Genomic DNA, 17,507 nt, shown 5'->3' on the forward strand with positions numbered 1-17,507 from the left:
CTACTAGATGTCATACATATTGATGGAAATTGTAGTCTCTTCCCTTTAACATTCGCAGTGGTTGAGTCTGAAAATAATGAGTCTTGTTTATGATTTCTACAATAATTATATGGTCTAGTTGAGCCAGTTTGATTCCATGTAAACCTTTGCATAATATCAAGTAGGCATCAATGGCTACTTAGAGGATGTCGAGAGTCATTTTCTTGGGTTGCACATAGGCATTGTTTGTGACATCTAAAGAAAATACCGTGTTGTCTCGCCATTGCTAATGTTGATATTGTCTTGTGATAGAATGTAACGGGCAAGAAACACTTATGAAGAACGTAAGTTCAATAAACACATGAATGAGATAAAGAATATTAAAAAAAATGTGTTTGATTGGTTCGCCGAGCAGGATATTACAAAATAGTCATTAGTGCGTAATGACAGGTATAGATTTGGTATTTTGATAATAAATGCTTCTGAATATTTTAATGGAGTTCTAAGACGTACCCGACGCCTCACGATACAAGGTATAATATGTTCAATTTATTACAATTTAGTTATTTTATTTCTAAAATATCCTAGCAAAGTTTCATAATGTTTTAAATCAGATAATATAATTTTTGTTTCTTGCGTACAAGTGCAGCTTTGCAAGGAATGTAAAATAAAACATATCACTATGGTATACATGTTTGCATTATACCATAGTGGACATGTAAAATAAAACATATCACCCTAAGTTGGCGGCGAGGGTAGTGGACGATGGCTGGGCAATAGTTCGAGGGATTGATTGGAGGAGATGGGAGCAATAGGAGGCTGGAATGAGGGTAAAACAATCGGTCGGTTGCTACGAGGTTGATGCCAGCAACTGGACACAGACTTAGGGGCAACGACAAAGGAGAATAGGGATTAGACTGCTAAAAGCATTAGAATTCGGTCAACTCTAACATGCAGACGTGCGACCTGCTTCAGCTCTCTCGCATGCGTTCCCTTCCTCACATCGCCTTGCTCGGCCTCCACACTAGTCGCTCTTCGTCACCTTCATCTCGCCTCCTCTGCTCACGACGATGTTATCAGTGGCCATGGCTGGCTCGGGTGAAACCCTAGCGTCATGTTTCTGCTCGACAAAAGCCTCCTCTCGCACAAACACACGAACTCAAACCGTCGCCTCAACATGTCCCTTGACTGTTAGGTAAGTAATACTTGCCTTTCACAAACGCACGAACTCAACTCGTAATACTTGCCTTTACCACGTCATTATATAGGCGAACTTGTCTCATTAGCTTTGATCCTCTTGTTTCCTCTCCTACCTTTTGGCTGTCCTCGACTCCTCGTTTCATCTTTTTCGATTTCTTAGAGTCTTGGATTCCTTTCATGTGGTAGAAAAAATGAGGCATTACACGTTCGACTCCACTTTAGCTTTTCACCATTTGACATGCTCGTTGGCTGCTAGGCTCATGCGCTTGCTTGCCCTAACTATTGATTGTCGACTCAGTATGTCACCAACACTTTTTATTGCTCAGCCTCTTACACAAGCACTCATCTCCCGCACGTGACTTCTGTCTCCTATGGCTTTGTCTCTCTTGTGCATTACTTGTCTCTGTTTAGCTTGAGATGAATCCCAAAATATCATTTTGTGTTCTAAGTAATAGAGTTGGCTCCTCCGTTCTTTTGAATCGTTGTAGCCGGTTCAGAAATCCATGTATATATTGTATATATTATATAAAAATCGGTTCTCAAAACACCACTTATATACGTCTTTCTTGATGTGGTGATTTAGTAATCTTGAAGGCGCTCCTTACATGGAGAAGACACTAGGAGACTATGGAAATTTAGACTGATAGAACCTCAATTGAACATAAAGTTAAAAAAAAAATGAGAAAAAAACCCCAAAATAAGTACTCACAAGTGTTGTTTTGTTGTGATGGGGAATCTCGTATTCAATATTTTTCATACATTTAAACGCAAACTCTGGTGTTATTTGGTATCATTATTTGATGTCTTCTCGTTTTGCAGAATGTTTGATGTTGGTTGTATATATGGAAGAAATAATGACCGTGATAGATTCGGATTTTTTTGTCACGCTGCTCTTGAGTTTCTTCATCATAGTGGATTTTGTCCTGTAAGTCCTTTTCTCTCTTCTTAATTATCAGAAGATTATAGTCTCGATTTCATTCTGTTAATTATAAGATACTAAACCTTAGGTTTCTGAGATTATGAAATTTACTGCAATGACAACCAAGTGCCTTTAAGTATATCCTTGAACTAACATATTAGTCCAGTTCAAGTCTGTTTAACATCTACTGTAACTAAACGAGCTTCAATTGGTATTAAATTTATCTTAACTTGTTACTCTGGCATGTTTCTTAAAGTTTTTAGTGAACTATATATCTTAGGGGCATTTAGATACAGACCATCTAATTCCTATGTATTTTCATATCTAACACCTAAACTTATTACATTTATACCCCCCAAATATTTCATATCATATAAAAAATACCACATTTTGAACTTTTAAAAAGTGAATACACTCTTACTTGGATAAGCATGATGGCATGTACGCAAATATTGTAGTTTAGGTCTTAGATATGTAAATATATAAGAACTGAGTGGTCTGTATGTAAATCTCTCTATAGCTTGTTGCATGAACGTATATTACATTGAAACATTCCATAACATATAACTTTTTTGCAGGATATTCTGCATTGCCATGATTGGTCCAGCGCCCCAGTGGCATGGTTATTCAAGGAACATTATTATAAGCAATCTGGGCTGGGCAGCACTGGAGTTATTTTTACTATTCATAACCTTGAGTTTGGAGCACATCAGATTGGAAAAGCAATGAGTTATACTGACAAGGCTACCACGGTTAGTACCTACCTTTTGTGAGGTTTTCCTTGAATTTAATTCAAAGTTCGTTTACATTGATATTTATTTCAAGTGCAAACCATTTGATTAATTATCCCTCCTGCTCAAGGGAAATCATTTCTCATATAAAGAGGTTTAGGCTAATATTTTTTTGCTCAAATTTGGTAGTTGTATGAGAATTTTAATTGAATGGGGAATGATTGTGGTGTGAAGGTAGAGCCGATTAAGATTGCTTCTTTTTTTCATCCCTGATAAACTTATTAGCATTCATGGGTTGTCTCTTCTCTGATATCTCAAGTAGACTTAAGTGGATCAAAATAAAGATCATAAGTTGTCATAAGTTATGACATAAGTTATGAGTTAAGAAAATAAATAACTTAAGTTATCAAAATAAATATCATAAGGTGTCATAATTTATGACATAAGATATGAGTTAAGAAAATAAATAAGTTAAGAAAATAAATAACTTAAATTATCAAAATAAATCTCATAAGTTATTAAATAAATGTGAGTCAAATAAAAATATAACAAAAAAGTCATGCTCTGTGCCTCTAGCCTATCAATGAAAATCATACAGCCAACCCGTTACCATGAATAATTCAATATCAATCTCAAAGTACATCTTCGACGCAGACATAACTTAAGTTATTAATTATCTTAACTCATAACTTATGTCATAACTTATGATAACTTATGATATTAATTTTTTAACTCATGTAATTCCTAAAATGAATAAGAGTTACTAACTTATATCTTTGATTTTAATAATAAAAGATCAATTAATTTATTACATTATCATAAATCCTATTGGTTTGTAACCCCCTTATTTAGAGAATTGGTCATCTCTTTTCCTAACACACTCCGTACATTTCTCTCAATCAGAAAGTACAGAAAGTTTCAAGGGATTAGAGAGAGAAACTCCATCTCTTTAAGATCAAATTTCTTTAAGATCAAATTTCTTTAAGATAAAATTTTATCATTATTATGAATACATGTATGTGTTACTTTATTATGGATATGTAAAAATCATGAATTTAAAAGATCTTGGCTATTATGTATTTTTTGGAATTTGTGTCATAAAGTTTAAACATGCATTTCTAATATGTGGTATCAGAGACTTGATTACTAAATTTATGATTTTTTATATAATTTTATTTTTTTTAATTGTATTAAATTTTCGCTGTGAATTAGATCTTGAATTAGATCACTAATACTAAAGTAAATTGATGTGATTGACATTATTATTTATTTGATGTCTATGTTATTTTTAATTTGTTAGTCACCAAAGTGACCAAATTAATAAGTTTAATATACGTCAAATTAAATAAATTCAATTACTCACGAGTATGTGATGCTTGTTATGAAATAATTTAACATTTTATTATGAAAATATTAAAATTCATTGATTATAAAATATTTCTAAATTGCCCAAAAGTTGATCATTTGTTTTATAATTTTTGAATATAATTGTATTCTATTTATATACTTAGTCAAGATATGTTTATATATCTAAAGATAATAGACATGTTTAATTTGAGTATAAACAATTACCAATTATATTAAATTTAAGTCAAACATCAGTAAGTCAAACATCAATTATGATTATTATCGTGTATTGTTATATCACCCAAATGAGATTTGAATACACTATTATTATTATGATTATTTTTTTAATCTGATTTTATATGAATATCTAAGTTCGTTTAATGTTCGAAGTATTAATGTACCAGCATGTTTTATTTATTTGCAGTAACTACTCATGTTTCTCTTGATTCACAAGCTACATCTGTTCAAACTTTCAATAAGCTTAATTTCTCTGAATGACGTGAGCAAGTCAAGTTTCAACTTGGTGTTCTGGATCTTGATTTGACACTCACGACTGAGAAATTCTCTGCTCTTGCTGATTCTAGCAGTACTGAGCAAATATCTTTCTATAAAGCTTGAGAAAAATCAAACAGATTAAGTTTAATATTTATGCGAATGACTGTAGTAAACAACATAAAGTGCATATTTTTTAACACTGAAAGTGCTAAGGAATTTATGAAATTTACTGAGAATTGTTCTCAGTCTAACTCTGCTGATAAGTCTCTTGTTGGGGCATTATTGAGTACGTTAACCAACATGAAATTTGATGGTTCTCGTACTATGCATGAGCATGTCATTGAAATGACGAACATAACAACAAGATTTAAGACCCTGGGAATGAAATTGAATGAAAATTTCTTTGTACAATTTATCATTAACTCATTGCCTCCTGAGTATGATCCATTTTACATGAACTACAACATTATGAAAGATAAACGAAATATAGATGAACTACAATTTATACTCATTTAAGAGGAAGCAAGACTTAAGAAAGGAGCAAATCGCTCCATTAATCTCATGGGTCACCAAAGAAGAACTGTAAGGAAAACTGGAAAGAAGAATGGAAAGAGCAAGTAAGGACCACTAAAGATTATTGTGTCATCTGTCCCAATTCATAAAGAGGAACATAAAGGAATTAAGTGCCACTTTTGCAAAAAGTTTGGACACTATAAAAATGAGTGTCAAAAGCGCAAAGACTGGTTCGAAAAAAAAGATAAAGCTTGTGTTTCTGTATGTTTCGAATCAAATTTGACAGAAATTCTTTATAATACCTGGTGGATTGATTCTGGTTGTACCACTCATGTTTCTAATACGATACAGAGATTCCTTACAACCCAAATAATAAACACAAATGAAAAGTTTGTCTCCATGGGAAACCGAGTCAAAACGCCTGTTGAAACTATTAGAACCTATCAGTTGATTTTAGATACTGGACATCATTTAGACTTTTTTCAAATACTTTGTCCCTTCTGTTTCTCGTAATTTGATTTCGTTGTCTAAACTTGATTCTATTGGATACTCCTTTAAATTTGAAAATGGTTGTTTCTGTTTGTTTAAATACAATCATCTCACAGGTTCTGGTATTCTTTGTGATGACCTATGTAAGCTTAAACTTGATAACCTTTTCTCTGAGACTTTGATGACTTTGCATCATAATATTGGTACTAAACGTGGTTTTATGAATGAAAGTTTAGCTTATTTGTGGCATAAACGTTTGGGTCATATATCCCAAAAAAAAATTGAAAGATTAGTAAAAAATAAAATTCTTAATGAATTAGATTTTACTGATCTTAGCATATGTGTGAATTGTATTAAAGGAAAACACACAAATCACACACTTAAGAAAACCGCCACAAGAAGCACACAGCTCTTTGAAATTATACACACTGATATTTGTGGATCTTTTGATGTTCCATCTTTTGGTGGAAATAAATATTTTATCACATTTATTGATGATTTTTCACTTTATGGGTATGTTTACTTATTGCATCAAAAATATCAAGTTATAGATGCCTTAAAGGTGTATATAATTGAGGTTGAGAGACAATTAGACAAAAAAATGAAAATTATCAGGTTTGTAGAGACGGTGAATATTATGGATCTTACAATGAATCTGGATAATGTCCAGATTTATTTGCTAAATTTCTTCAAACTAATGACATATGCGCTTAATATACTATGCCAGGAACACCACAACAAAATGGTGTTGCAGAAAAGTGAAATCGTACTATAATGAAAATGGTTAGGAGTATGATCAGTAATTCCTCTTTACCCTCATCATTGTGGATGCATGCTTTAAGGACTGCTGCATATTTATTAAATAGGATTCCTAGTAAGGCAGTTCCAAAGACTCTTTTTAAACTGTGGACAGGAAGGAAACCTAGTTTAAGGCACCTGCGTGTTTGGGGTTGCCCAGCGGAAATAAGGTTATATAATTCACATGAAAAAAAATCGGACTCAAGAATAACCAGTGGTTTCTTCATTGATTATCCAGAAAAATCTAAAGGGTATAGATTTTATTGTCTTAACCATAGTATAAGAATTATTGAAGCTGGAAATGCCAAGTTCATTGAAAATGGTAAAGTTAGTGAGAGTTTGAAACCACATAAAATGGAGATCCAAGAAATTAGGGTTCAAGTTCCTTTACCCAAAATTTATTCTCAGGTTGTTATTCGTACAGTTGTTGAACAGTTTGACAACTTACAAGAACAACAAATATATGATCAAATACCCCATAATGAAACTGTCACTAATGAATCTACATTAGATGAACCACATGAAGTAGTACCTAGAAAGTCTCAATGACAAAAACGGTATGCTATTTCCGATGATTATGTGGTTTATCTACATGAATCTGAATTTGACTTAGGAGTCAATGAAGATCCAGTCTCATTTTCACAAGCCCATAAAAAGTGCAAATTCTTCTAAATAGTTAGATGCAATGAAAGATGAGTTGAAATCGATGGATCACAACAAAGTCTGAGATATAGTTGAATTTCTTGAAGATTGTAAAAGAGTCGGGTGTAAATGAGTCTTTAAGACTAAATGCGACTCGAATGACAATATTGAACAATATAAAACCAGACTTATTGTCAATGGTTTCACTCAGAAAGATGACATCGACTATAAAGAAACATTTTCTCCGTTTCTAAGAAAGATTCATTTAGAATTATCATGACACTAGTAGCTAATTATGATTTAGAGTTATACCAAATATATGTGAAAACTGCGTTTTTGAATGAGAATTTAGATGAAGAGGTTTACATGAGTCAATTTGAAGGATTTTTGATTGAAGGAAAGGAACACATGGTGTGTAAACTTAAGAAATCAATATACGGACTTAAACAAGCTTCCCGACAATGGTATCTTAAGTTCAATGATACTATCACGTTCTTTGGATTTAAAGAAAACACTGTTGATTGGTGTATATATCTAAAGGTCAGTGGGAGTAAAATCATATTTCTCATTTTTTATGTTGATGACAACTTGCTGGCTACTAATGATCTTAGCTTATTATATGAAACTAAGAATTTTTTTTCTAAGAACTTTGAAATGAAAGATATGAGTGAGGCATCCTATGTGATTGAAATATTTCGTGATAGATCACAAGGTTTGTTAGGAATATCTCAGAAAACATATATTGAAAGAGTTCTTAAGATATTCAATATGAAAGGGTGCTCAGCAAGTGTTGCTCTAATTCAAAAAGGAAAATTTATTGTAATAACTCCGCAACAGTCTTCTTTTCAAAAAACGACAAGTATTTCAAAGGTGCTAAACACATAGAACTAAAATATCTTTTTGTTAAGAAAAAAGTTCAGAAACATAGAGTGTCAATTGAGCATATTAGCATCAATCTCATGATTGCAGATCTTTTGACGAAAGGGTTGCCACCGAAGACATTTAACGAACATGTAATGAGAATGGACATTACCAAAACCCTTTATTAGTTTTATGCTCTTTGTTCTTTGATATTTTGAGCTCAATTTTGCTTGTTTTTGATATTTATAAATCTTATTTTTATCGTTAATGTACACTTTATGTTGCATAATGTTCAACAAAATTTGTCTTTTAATAGACATTATGTGACCATGATGTTAATTCTTATTATGCTAAGTATGTAATTGATATTGTTATACATGAAAGGGACTCTGTCGATAAATTGATGCATAACTGCCATGATTCATATTAATTTCATACTTATTAAATAATTTATGATTTAGCCAATATAAAGAAGAATTTATCTTACATTTTGTGCAGTATGTTATGCACTACTAAAATTAAGTGAGTCAAGTGGGAGAATGTTATATTTTTATTTATGGCTCACATTTATTTTGATAACTTAAGTTATTTATTTTCTTAACTCATAACTTATGTCATAAATTAATATTTATTTTTGTAACTCATGATAGCTTAAGTTATTAATTATCTTAACTCATAACTTATGTCATAATTTATGATAACTTAGGATATTAATTTTTAACTCATGTAATCTCTAAAATGAAAAAGAGTTATTAATTTATGTCATTGATTTTAATAATAATAAATCAATTAATTTATTAAATTATCATAAATCCTATTGGTTTGTAACCCCGTTGATGGATGGTGGTTAAATAGAGCATGATTTAGAGAATGAGTCATCTCTCTTCCTAACACACCTCGTATATATCCCTCAATCAGAAAATACAAAAAGTTTCAAGGGATTAGAGAGAGAAACTCCATCTCTTCAAGATCAAATTTCTTCAAGATAAAATTTTATCATCATGAATACAGATATGTGTTACTTTATTATGAATATGTAAAAATCATGAATTTAAAAGATCTTGACTATTATGTATTTTTTGGAATTTGTGTCATAAAGTTCAAAAATGAATTTTTAACATTATTTTGTTTCAGAGGTATTGTAATGATTAACAATAGCTCAGAGGTGCGACGTCTAAGAAATGCTTAAGAGCTTTAATTTGATTCGAAGAGGTATGTTTAAGATGAATTGGAGGTTTGATTGGTTGGTATTGTTTTGCTTGAAGGCTTTATTGATATGGGGGTTGATCCAAGTGTATTTTAGGCGTGGCTTACATCCATTCAAATGACCAATGATTAAGCTTGATTTAGTGGACTTATTCGTTTGTGCCAACTATATTAATTTGGTTGGGACTTATATTTGTAGGATATCTTAAAAGATTCGATTTGCTACTTTGAGGAAGAGGAAAGTCCAATATTTATCATTTAGATTTTCTTATTCATGTTTTATTATTTAAATTATTTTGACTTGAAGTTTAAGGCATACAACTTGGGGACTTGCTTAGATTTTGTAGTCATCCCAACATTTGGTTTTACAACATCACCCTATAGTAAGGTCATCCGATTGCTGTGGCTTATAACTTGGCCCTATAGGTGAGGTGGCTTATTGGAGGGTCTTATAATCTCTCCTTAGGTAGCTTGTTTAGTTAATGAATCATACAATTTTGCCTTATCGGTGAGGTGGCCCACATGCATGTATTATTTTACGAAACGATAATAGAAATTATTTTGAATTCTGCTAATCATTAACGCCTTATTTCAATAAACCAATCTTTCAAGTGGCATTTGATAAAAGACTAAATTTCTAGCATCAGGATGCATCGAAGTAAATCCTTTATATACTCTATTTTTTAAGCTCATAATGTTGGTCACATACACAGTTGAATTTTCTTGAGGCTAGGCAGCGAGATCCATTGCTTTGTTGGGAAAGTTTGTAAATGTTTGTTCTAAAAGCTGTCCATAATGTAAGATAGTTCTTTAATGATATGTATTTGGTGTTGACCTAGGAGAACGCTGTTTAGAGCATAATGCCTAGGAAAGGATGCGAGTTCATTTTTTTTTGGGTACAATTACAAGCCCATTCGATAGGCGTACATATGCATTTTGTTTGATTTGATTAGCCTTTTTCAATTAAAAGTTAGTGCTCGCTATTTATTGATAAGGAAATTTATTTACATATCACAAAAAAATTATTTAATTACATGTCAATTACCTAAACTTCTATATTTATATCTAAAATGCTTGGTGTCATAAACCTATACATAAAAAGGTGCATTTTGCTTTTAAAAAGTTATCAATATTGGTGTTTCTGATGTAATTTTCAAGATATAAAAGTTTGGGTGTTAGGGATAAATACATGAGAATTATTCATATTTAGTCAACAACGGGTTTCTTTGCTATTCCAAGCTCTGATGACTTGTAGTAAAGCGTGACGTACTCTGATAGTGGTGAGCGTGGAAGACTAGAGATGTCCAGAATGATGAGATACAAACTGAAAGCTTTTAATGTCAAAAGGCTAAGATGTTTACTTTAACATACGTCATGATAAAGCTCTAAGCATTATGTGATAGAAAGACTAGGGCTGTTGGTTAGCCAAAAAGAGTTATTGACAGGTATCATTGCATGAGGAAAGGGGATTGTTGGGATTTAAACAAATTGTACTTTGCAGAATCTAAATATAAAATGGATGTGTAGTTTCTACTATAAACACTCGTTTTGACGTTTCATTCTTTAGTTATTAAATCTCATACTATTTTTTTTTTCTCATATTCTTAGACCATTCTCATGGCATTTGGGTGGATTATAGATCGTGCATTTTTTTCTAATGATCCTACAATGGCCTAGATATATGCTCAAAGAAGATCCTTATATGGAAAATTGAGGAGAATACATGTCTAGTGGTTTGTTGAAGCGTTGACCAGGAGAGATTATTTTTAGGGTATCTGCAAATGTGATCTACTTGTTCTTACAATTTCTTAGCCCATTTTTCTTGCTTTTTAACCCTAAAATATTGATCAAATAACCTGCGTTGACCTGGGCATTGAAACTTATTAGGGTTGATGTGTGATATCCAAATTGACCAATTCAGGTAAAAATTTTATTATTTTAAAATTTACAAAATTTTTGGCTTTTCTCGCAACAATCCAATTGAATTATTTTTATAAAACTCTATATTTTGTATTGATTAAATTGATCCATAACAATATATATAAATTATTAATATAAGTTATTGTATAAAATAAGACACTAAATTAATATATATTTCATTACGTAAGTAAATTATTTTTTTGGCAGTGGTTCCGACACTAACAAATTCGTATTCTCCACTTCAAGCTGCATGCAATGGTTTGATTTAATCGACGATAAGGATTTAATTAGATGAATTGATTTAAATATATATATATATTCCCTTATTCCCTTTATATTCGCCAATTCCATTCTTCCTCTGATACTCTCCTGTCTCAGCACTGTAGTGGGAACTACTTTAACGCCATGTTTGGGGCATTTTTGTCATTAAAAAAGCTCTTTGAGAAGTAATATTATAATAAACATGCCACGACTCGGCCCGAGGTTTGGAATTAACTAAGATGCGAACAGACGGTTGGAATTCAATTTTTGATATTTATTCTATATAAATAACATTTTACAAATGAAAGATTCAATAATAAATTTAAATTAAAACAATATATTTAAATTTACATCATTATTGGTTGTCCGTGTCTTTTATAAATGTTTTCTATTATATTATTCATCTTTTAATCAATTAAATTAACCTAAAAAGTCAGTTTAAAATAGCAGTAAGCTAAAGAAAACAGTGAATGCTTACACTGATAAACCACAGTAATACAAGAGAACAAAAAAATAATAATATGCATATCAGTCAAGCCTTTAATAAATCAATACAAATATTTGATGTTATTCAAAGAACTTTACTATATTAATAACATATTAGTATCATATTATTTATATAATCATCACAGAAGCACTATCTAAATTTTGTGTCAACAAATATATATCATTATCAATATCTTTTTCGATATACGTGCATGAGTAGATTTGTGTTTCCTCCTATTAGTATAATCAAGGGGTGACTCTGTCATAGTCAGTCATGCACATACAATCAATTAACATATCATTCATGTATTTATCATATTAAATTCCACATACAATATAAAACATACAACAAATGAATGAAAGTAAGTAGCTACAACATTCGTAAAAATATGACCGATAAAGAAAAAATATCTCAAACAGAATAAATCATGTGCAAGTGTCATTAATATCAAAATAGTTAAGAAAAAATAAATTATTACTATAGATTAAAAGTACGAGTACTTACTTCAATGACGATTGATTTGCTATTTGTCTTGAAGTCGAACTTAAAAGCCTAAAATAAACATGATATAAAATTTAATTAATTTATTATTTTAATAAACTATTAACTTTTCATATTTATTTATTAGGATCACATAAAATGGGTTCAGAACTAGTAGAGACTAGGTTCAGAGGCCATAAGGGCATAACCTAGGAGGGTGGTTCAGAGGTCATAAAAGCATAATCACAGAAATAGGTTCAGAGGCCATAGATGCATAACCTAGAAAATAAGTTCAGAGGCCGTAAAGACATAACCTAAGAGGGTGGTTCAGAGGTCGTAAAGACATAACCACGAAATTAGGTTCAGAGGCCTTAAGGGCATAACCTAGCAGAGTGGTTCAGAGGCCGTAAAGACATGACCACATAAATAAGTTCAGAGGACATAAAAGCATAACCTAGAAAGTAAGTTCAGAGGCCGTAAAGGCATAACCTAAGAGGGTGATTCAGATGTTGTAGAGGCATAACCACGAAAATAGATTCAGAGGCCCGAAAGACATGACCCAAAGTAGTGGTTTAGGGGCCGTAAATGCATAATCACGAAAATAGGTTCAGAGGCCGGACAAACATAACCTAGGAATGAGTTTAGAGGCCGCAGAGGCATGACCCAATGGATCTCAGCCAGACTAGATAAACTGGACATGGTATGGCTGAGGGAAAGTTTGTCTGACATTATTCGAAACGACACATTGATCTGTTTGACCTTATTCGAAACAACATAATCGATGGAAACCGCATACCTGACCTCATTCGAAACGATAGGGGAGAAGGCTTAATCATCTTGTATGACAAAGTCTCCTATTATGTTTCCCCTGAAAGAGACCACGATTGCGAGTCTAACTGATCTCCTTGAGACGAAACACCCAGCACTTTAATCAAGCGGCTATAAAACACAACATATCCTGATCAAAGGTGACGATCTGCCAGTGATTATATAGTATGGCTAACCGAGAAAGGCGGTTCAGAGGTCGTGAAGGCATGACCAAACACAGTGGTTCAGGGGCCGTAGAGGCATGACCAGGAAAATAGATTAAGAGGCCGTAAAAACATAACCTATGAATGAGTTCAGAGGCCATAGAGGCATGATCCAAGGCAGTCTGAAGACGGGATACTCTCATAAATGAACCGACCTGAAAAGTCATGGTTCGAGACACATCAAAGTATAAGGCTATACGAAGCCAAATGTGTCAAAAGACAAGATATCATCATAATATAGCCGACTGGGAGGTCATATGATTTAAGGAACATGGCTAGAAAGCCAAAAGCGTCCGAAGACGAAATGTTCTCATAACAGAGCTGACTCTAAGGTCATATGACTTGAGAAACGTGGCTATAAAGCCAAAAAGTGTTTGAAGACAAGTCGTACTCATACTGAGCCGACTACAACGTAGTTGAGCTCGAGTGACATCAAACATATGGCTATGTAAAGTCGAAGACACTCTCATAAAGGAACCGGCCGAAGCGGGCATTTGGTTCGAGAGGCTGCCAAGCCAAATGACTACAAATCCCAACGTGCCTCAAAATTAGGTCTTAGCATCAAGGGTTGGCCAAGTGAAAGCAATAGTTTCATTGATCGGAATATCAAATGATCAGGGAGGTATGTATCCCAATCGAAATAGTCTATGAGCTATGTGTCCTGACCAAGCATCAAATAAGACAGGAGGTATGTATTCTGCTCGAATATATCAAATGACGCAGGAGGTATGTATCATGACCTAGCATATAAAATAATGTTGGATATATTCTGGCGAAATATCAAATGAGCAAACCATGCGGCATAACAGCCTGAGGTATCACGCCCAAAGTATAGGCGGACATCCAAGTAATCAGACTGAAAATGGATTGGTGGTAAAACTGATACAACATGTCATTCGACTTGGCGGACAAAACTAACCTAAGTAGTCAGGAAGAAGATATGGTTATATGACCAGGATGGTCTAACCATAAGAGTGCTTCCACAAGCACTAACGAGACGACTCTTGTCGGGGATTCTCACATTTAGCAAGCTAATGTTTGCTGGGGAGGCATCGAGTGTCTCAATGCAGACATGGGTCAGCTAGCTGACTGACACAGCATGTCATTCGACGGGGTGGATAAAACTAACCAAACTAGTTGTATCCATCAAATGGGGTTAGATATCAGAAATGTCTAACACCAAGAATGTTTTTATGTCAGCACTAGCGAAGCAACTTTCGCTGGGGATTCATGGATCAGTCGTCAGACTGATACAACATGGAAGTCGACATGGCGAACAAAACCAGCTAGCTCAGTCGAGAATATCAACGGGGTTACATGACCTAGTACGGTCTAACCCCCAAGGTGCTTTAAGCGCACAAGCGAGGCAAATCTCGTTGAGGATTCTCCCATCTAGCAAAGTAGTTTTGCTGGGGAGACATCAAATATCCTAGTGTAGACATGGATAACCTGAGCGACTGATACATATGCATTCGATGGGGCGAACCAAACCAATCAAACCAATAAAAAATACATCATCTAGGTGGACTCACAAATCTAAATATAGAGTGCTTTAAGCGAGCACCAGCGAAGTAAGTCTCACTAAAAGGTCCCTCAGAACTAGCGAAGTAGCTATCGTTGGGGGAGAGTTCAACGAATATTTCCTGCAAGAACCGGTTAAGATAATTCTTGTCTGGGAAAATACCGGGGCAAACGTCAGGCATTAAAGTGGTTCTGACTAAGAACATAGATCAGATAGATAATAGACAAAGTATAAACCAATACGACATGCGCTCTGACAAGGCAACGAAAATTGATCGAGTCAGGATTATCAAAAAGGTTGGACGGTTAGAACATACAAATCCTATATATGATACTGTTATCGAAGATTTGGTAGAATGAATTCCGTTGAGGAATTGCCGTAGTATCCAAGAATGGTTGGTCAAAACATAACTTTTCAACCACAAGGGTATGTTGCTCTCAGGCTGACCCAAAAAACAACCCTCAAAGGGGAAAACACCACACTCATTTGAAGTGAGTGAGAATTTCTAATTTGGACTCACACGGCCGAATAGAGGCGGCGAGGGATGGAGCATAGCTTTCCCGCACAAAAGAGATATCAGTCGAACTTGACCTCGGTCAGTCGAGACACCTGAGAAGGGTTGGGTAAAATAAAATGCACAACCCAAATGGTGTTTAGCCATAAGGCAAAAACCAAAATATATCCCATAAAAGGTAATACACCACACTCATCTGAAGTGAGCGGGACAAGCATATCCTAAGAAAGGTACTCAGTCGAATATTACTCGGTTCAAACCCTATGTAGAATGGGTAACGGAACAAGAATGCTATGAAAGGGCATGACTTTCCTACAATAAGACGAATATCAATCGAAATTGATTTCTGTTAATTGAGATATTGCAAAAGGTTAGCTAGGCAAAATATGCTAACCAATGAATGTTTAGTCATGAAACTAAGTTCAAATATTCTAAAATGATGTTATCTTCCACTCTCATTATGACAAGTGAGACAAACATATCTACCACGCTCATGAGACACGATCATTCGGACCCGCTTGAAGCGAGGGGCCGAAAAGAGAGGATAAGATAAGTATTTAACTTCTCTTACACTGATTACTGGTTGCGCAAGGTATAAGCCGCTCGTAGGACTTTCACTTTGCCTGTTTGGCAATTCAGAAATATGTTTTAAGTGATGCTCAAGATCTCTCTTACGTGCAATGAAGCACAGAAAGGGTGGGTGTACGATATGTCGTACGTACCACATGCTCACAAAAGAAGGCTAGTCAACTTCGAAAGGAAGGATTACCTGGACCCAAGGGTCGACATATGAAGCGTAAGAGGTTGTGGGCAGAATCCCACACTGAAGGCATGTTGGCTCCCGAAGGAAGCCTGCCACGACCCAAGGGCCGACACACGAAGCATAACACAAGTGGGTAAAAACCCGCGAAGGAGGGTAGCCGCTTCCGAAGTAAGGGCCATCACGAACCAAAGGTCGACGCATAAAGCATAACAAAGGTGGATAGGACACCCCGCCGAAGGCAAGTCAACTTTCAAAGGAAGAACTGCCGGACCAAGAGGATCAACGCATAAGGCGCAGTAAAAGGTGGGTGTATGCTATGTTGTACAACATGCCCTCAGAGCTAATGAGAGCCTTGCATGTCATTCATATTTTTTTATTGGCATATATATATTTTTTATCTCTAACATAAGTCGTTATCAGAAATGATTTGGTGTGACTTACCAAATCGAACTGGTATGAGGAGCTTTCATGTAGGCATCTTAGATTCATAATCAGCTATGTCATGGAAAACATATTCTTTGTAAAATTCAGGTCCAGGTGGGATTTTCTTTAAGTACTCTTCCCTTGCCCCTTTCCTTTAATTCTTTTCACCCTTAGCCTAAATAGGTCTTGTCATTCGTATCCGGGTGTTAAGAAAATGTTTTCATTTTAGAGATGTATTTAAATCCATTACTAATTTATCAGTCATCTCAATGTCACGTAACAATTCTCTGAACTTCAATATTCTAAGGATCTTATCAGGAGAATTTTGAAATCAAAAAGTTCTCTTTATCGAATTTTTTTTTATTTCCCACTCACCTCAAGCTTCTTCTCAAGAGTGTTGACCAAATTTTTATTTTTGAGGCATTTTTGCACTTTTTTATTATTTTTTCTGAGAATTACTATATCCGGTAAAACTCCTTTTGTAATAAAGTAATTATTTTGACTCAAAATTCTCCCGAATAAAGATTCTTAGAATTTCATGATTCATTACTAGTTAAACTTCCATCGGTCTAGCTGCATGGAAAGTAAGAGATCTAAATAGTCACTGAAACAACTAACATCTCAATGACACCCATCTAATCATTTTGAGGTGTTCTCAGGACTTAGGTGAAAGTTCGTTAAAATAAGGGATTCAGTCATTGAGATTTAGTTTGAATTCCTAAAACCATGAGAATTTGCAAATACTAAGGAACATACATAGTCTGGTCCAATCTTATCCTCATGATCTATCCTAGATTCAACTTCAAGAATCATCAAAGACAAACCTAAAACAAGATCAACTGAGGGGGCGATTCCCTTTGGAACCATATCAATGGCCTCCAGAAACTTGAGTCGGAACATCAAGAGATATAGGTGTAAGAAATCAC

The 17,507-nt window shown here is 34.1% G+C and overlaps 1 protein-coding gene across 1 annotated transcript in view; it reads left to right on the plus strand.

Moving 5' to 3' along the window:
* Positions 1 to 17,507, plus strand: part of LOC110027521 (starch synthase 3, chloroplastic/amyloplastic) — a 115,136-nt gene that overhangs the window by 55,032 nt on the left and 42,597 nt on the right. The window contains 2 exon segments of the mRNA XM_020728991.1: positions 1,999 to 2,104; positions 2,677 to 2,850. Of these exon segments, the coding sequence (XP_020584650.1) occupies positions 1,999 to 2,104; positions 2,677 to 2,850 (280 nt within the window).

This window comes from Phalaenopsis equestris, unplaced genomic scaffold (assembly GCF_001263595.1).
Source record: "Phalaenopsis equestris unplaced genomic scaffold, ASM126359v1 Scaffold000428, whole genome shotgun sequence".
In the NCBI taxonomy this organism is placed as follows: Eukaryota; Viridiplantae; Streptophyta; class Magnoliopsida; order Asparagales; family Orchidaceae; genus Phalaenopsis; species Phalaenopsis equestris.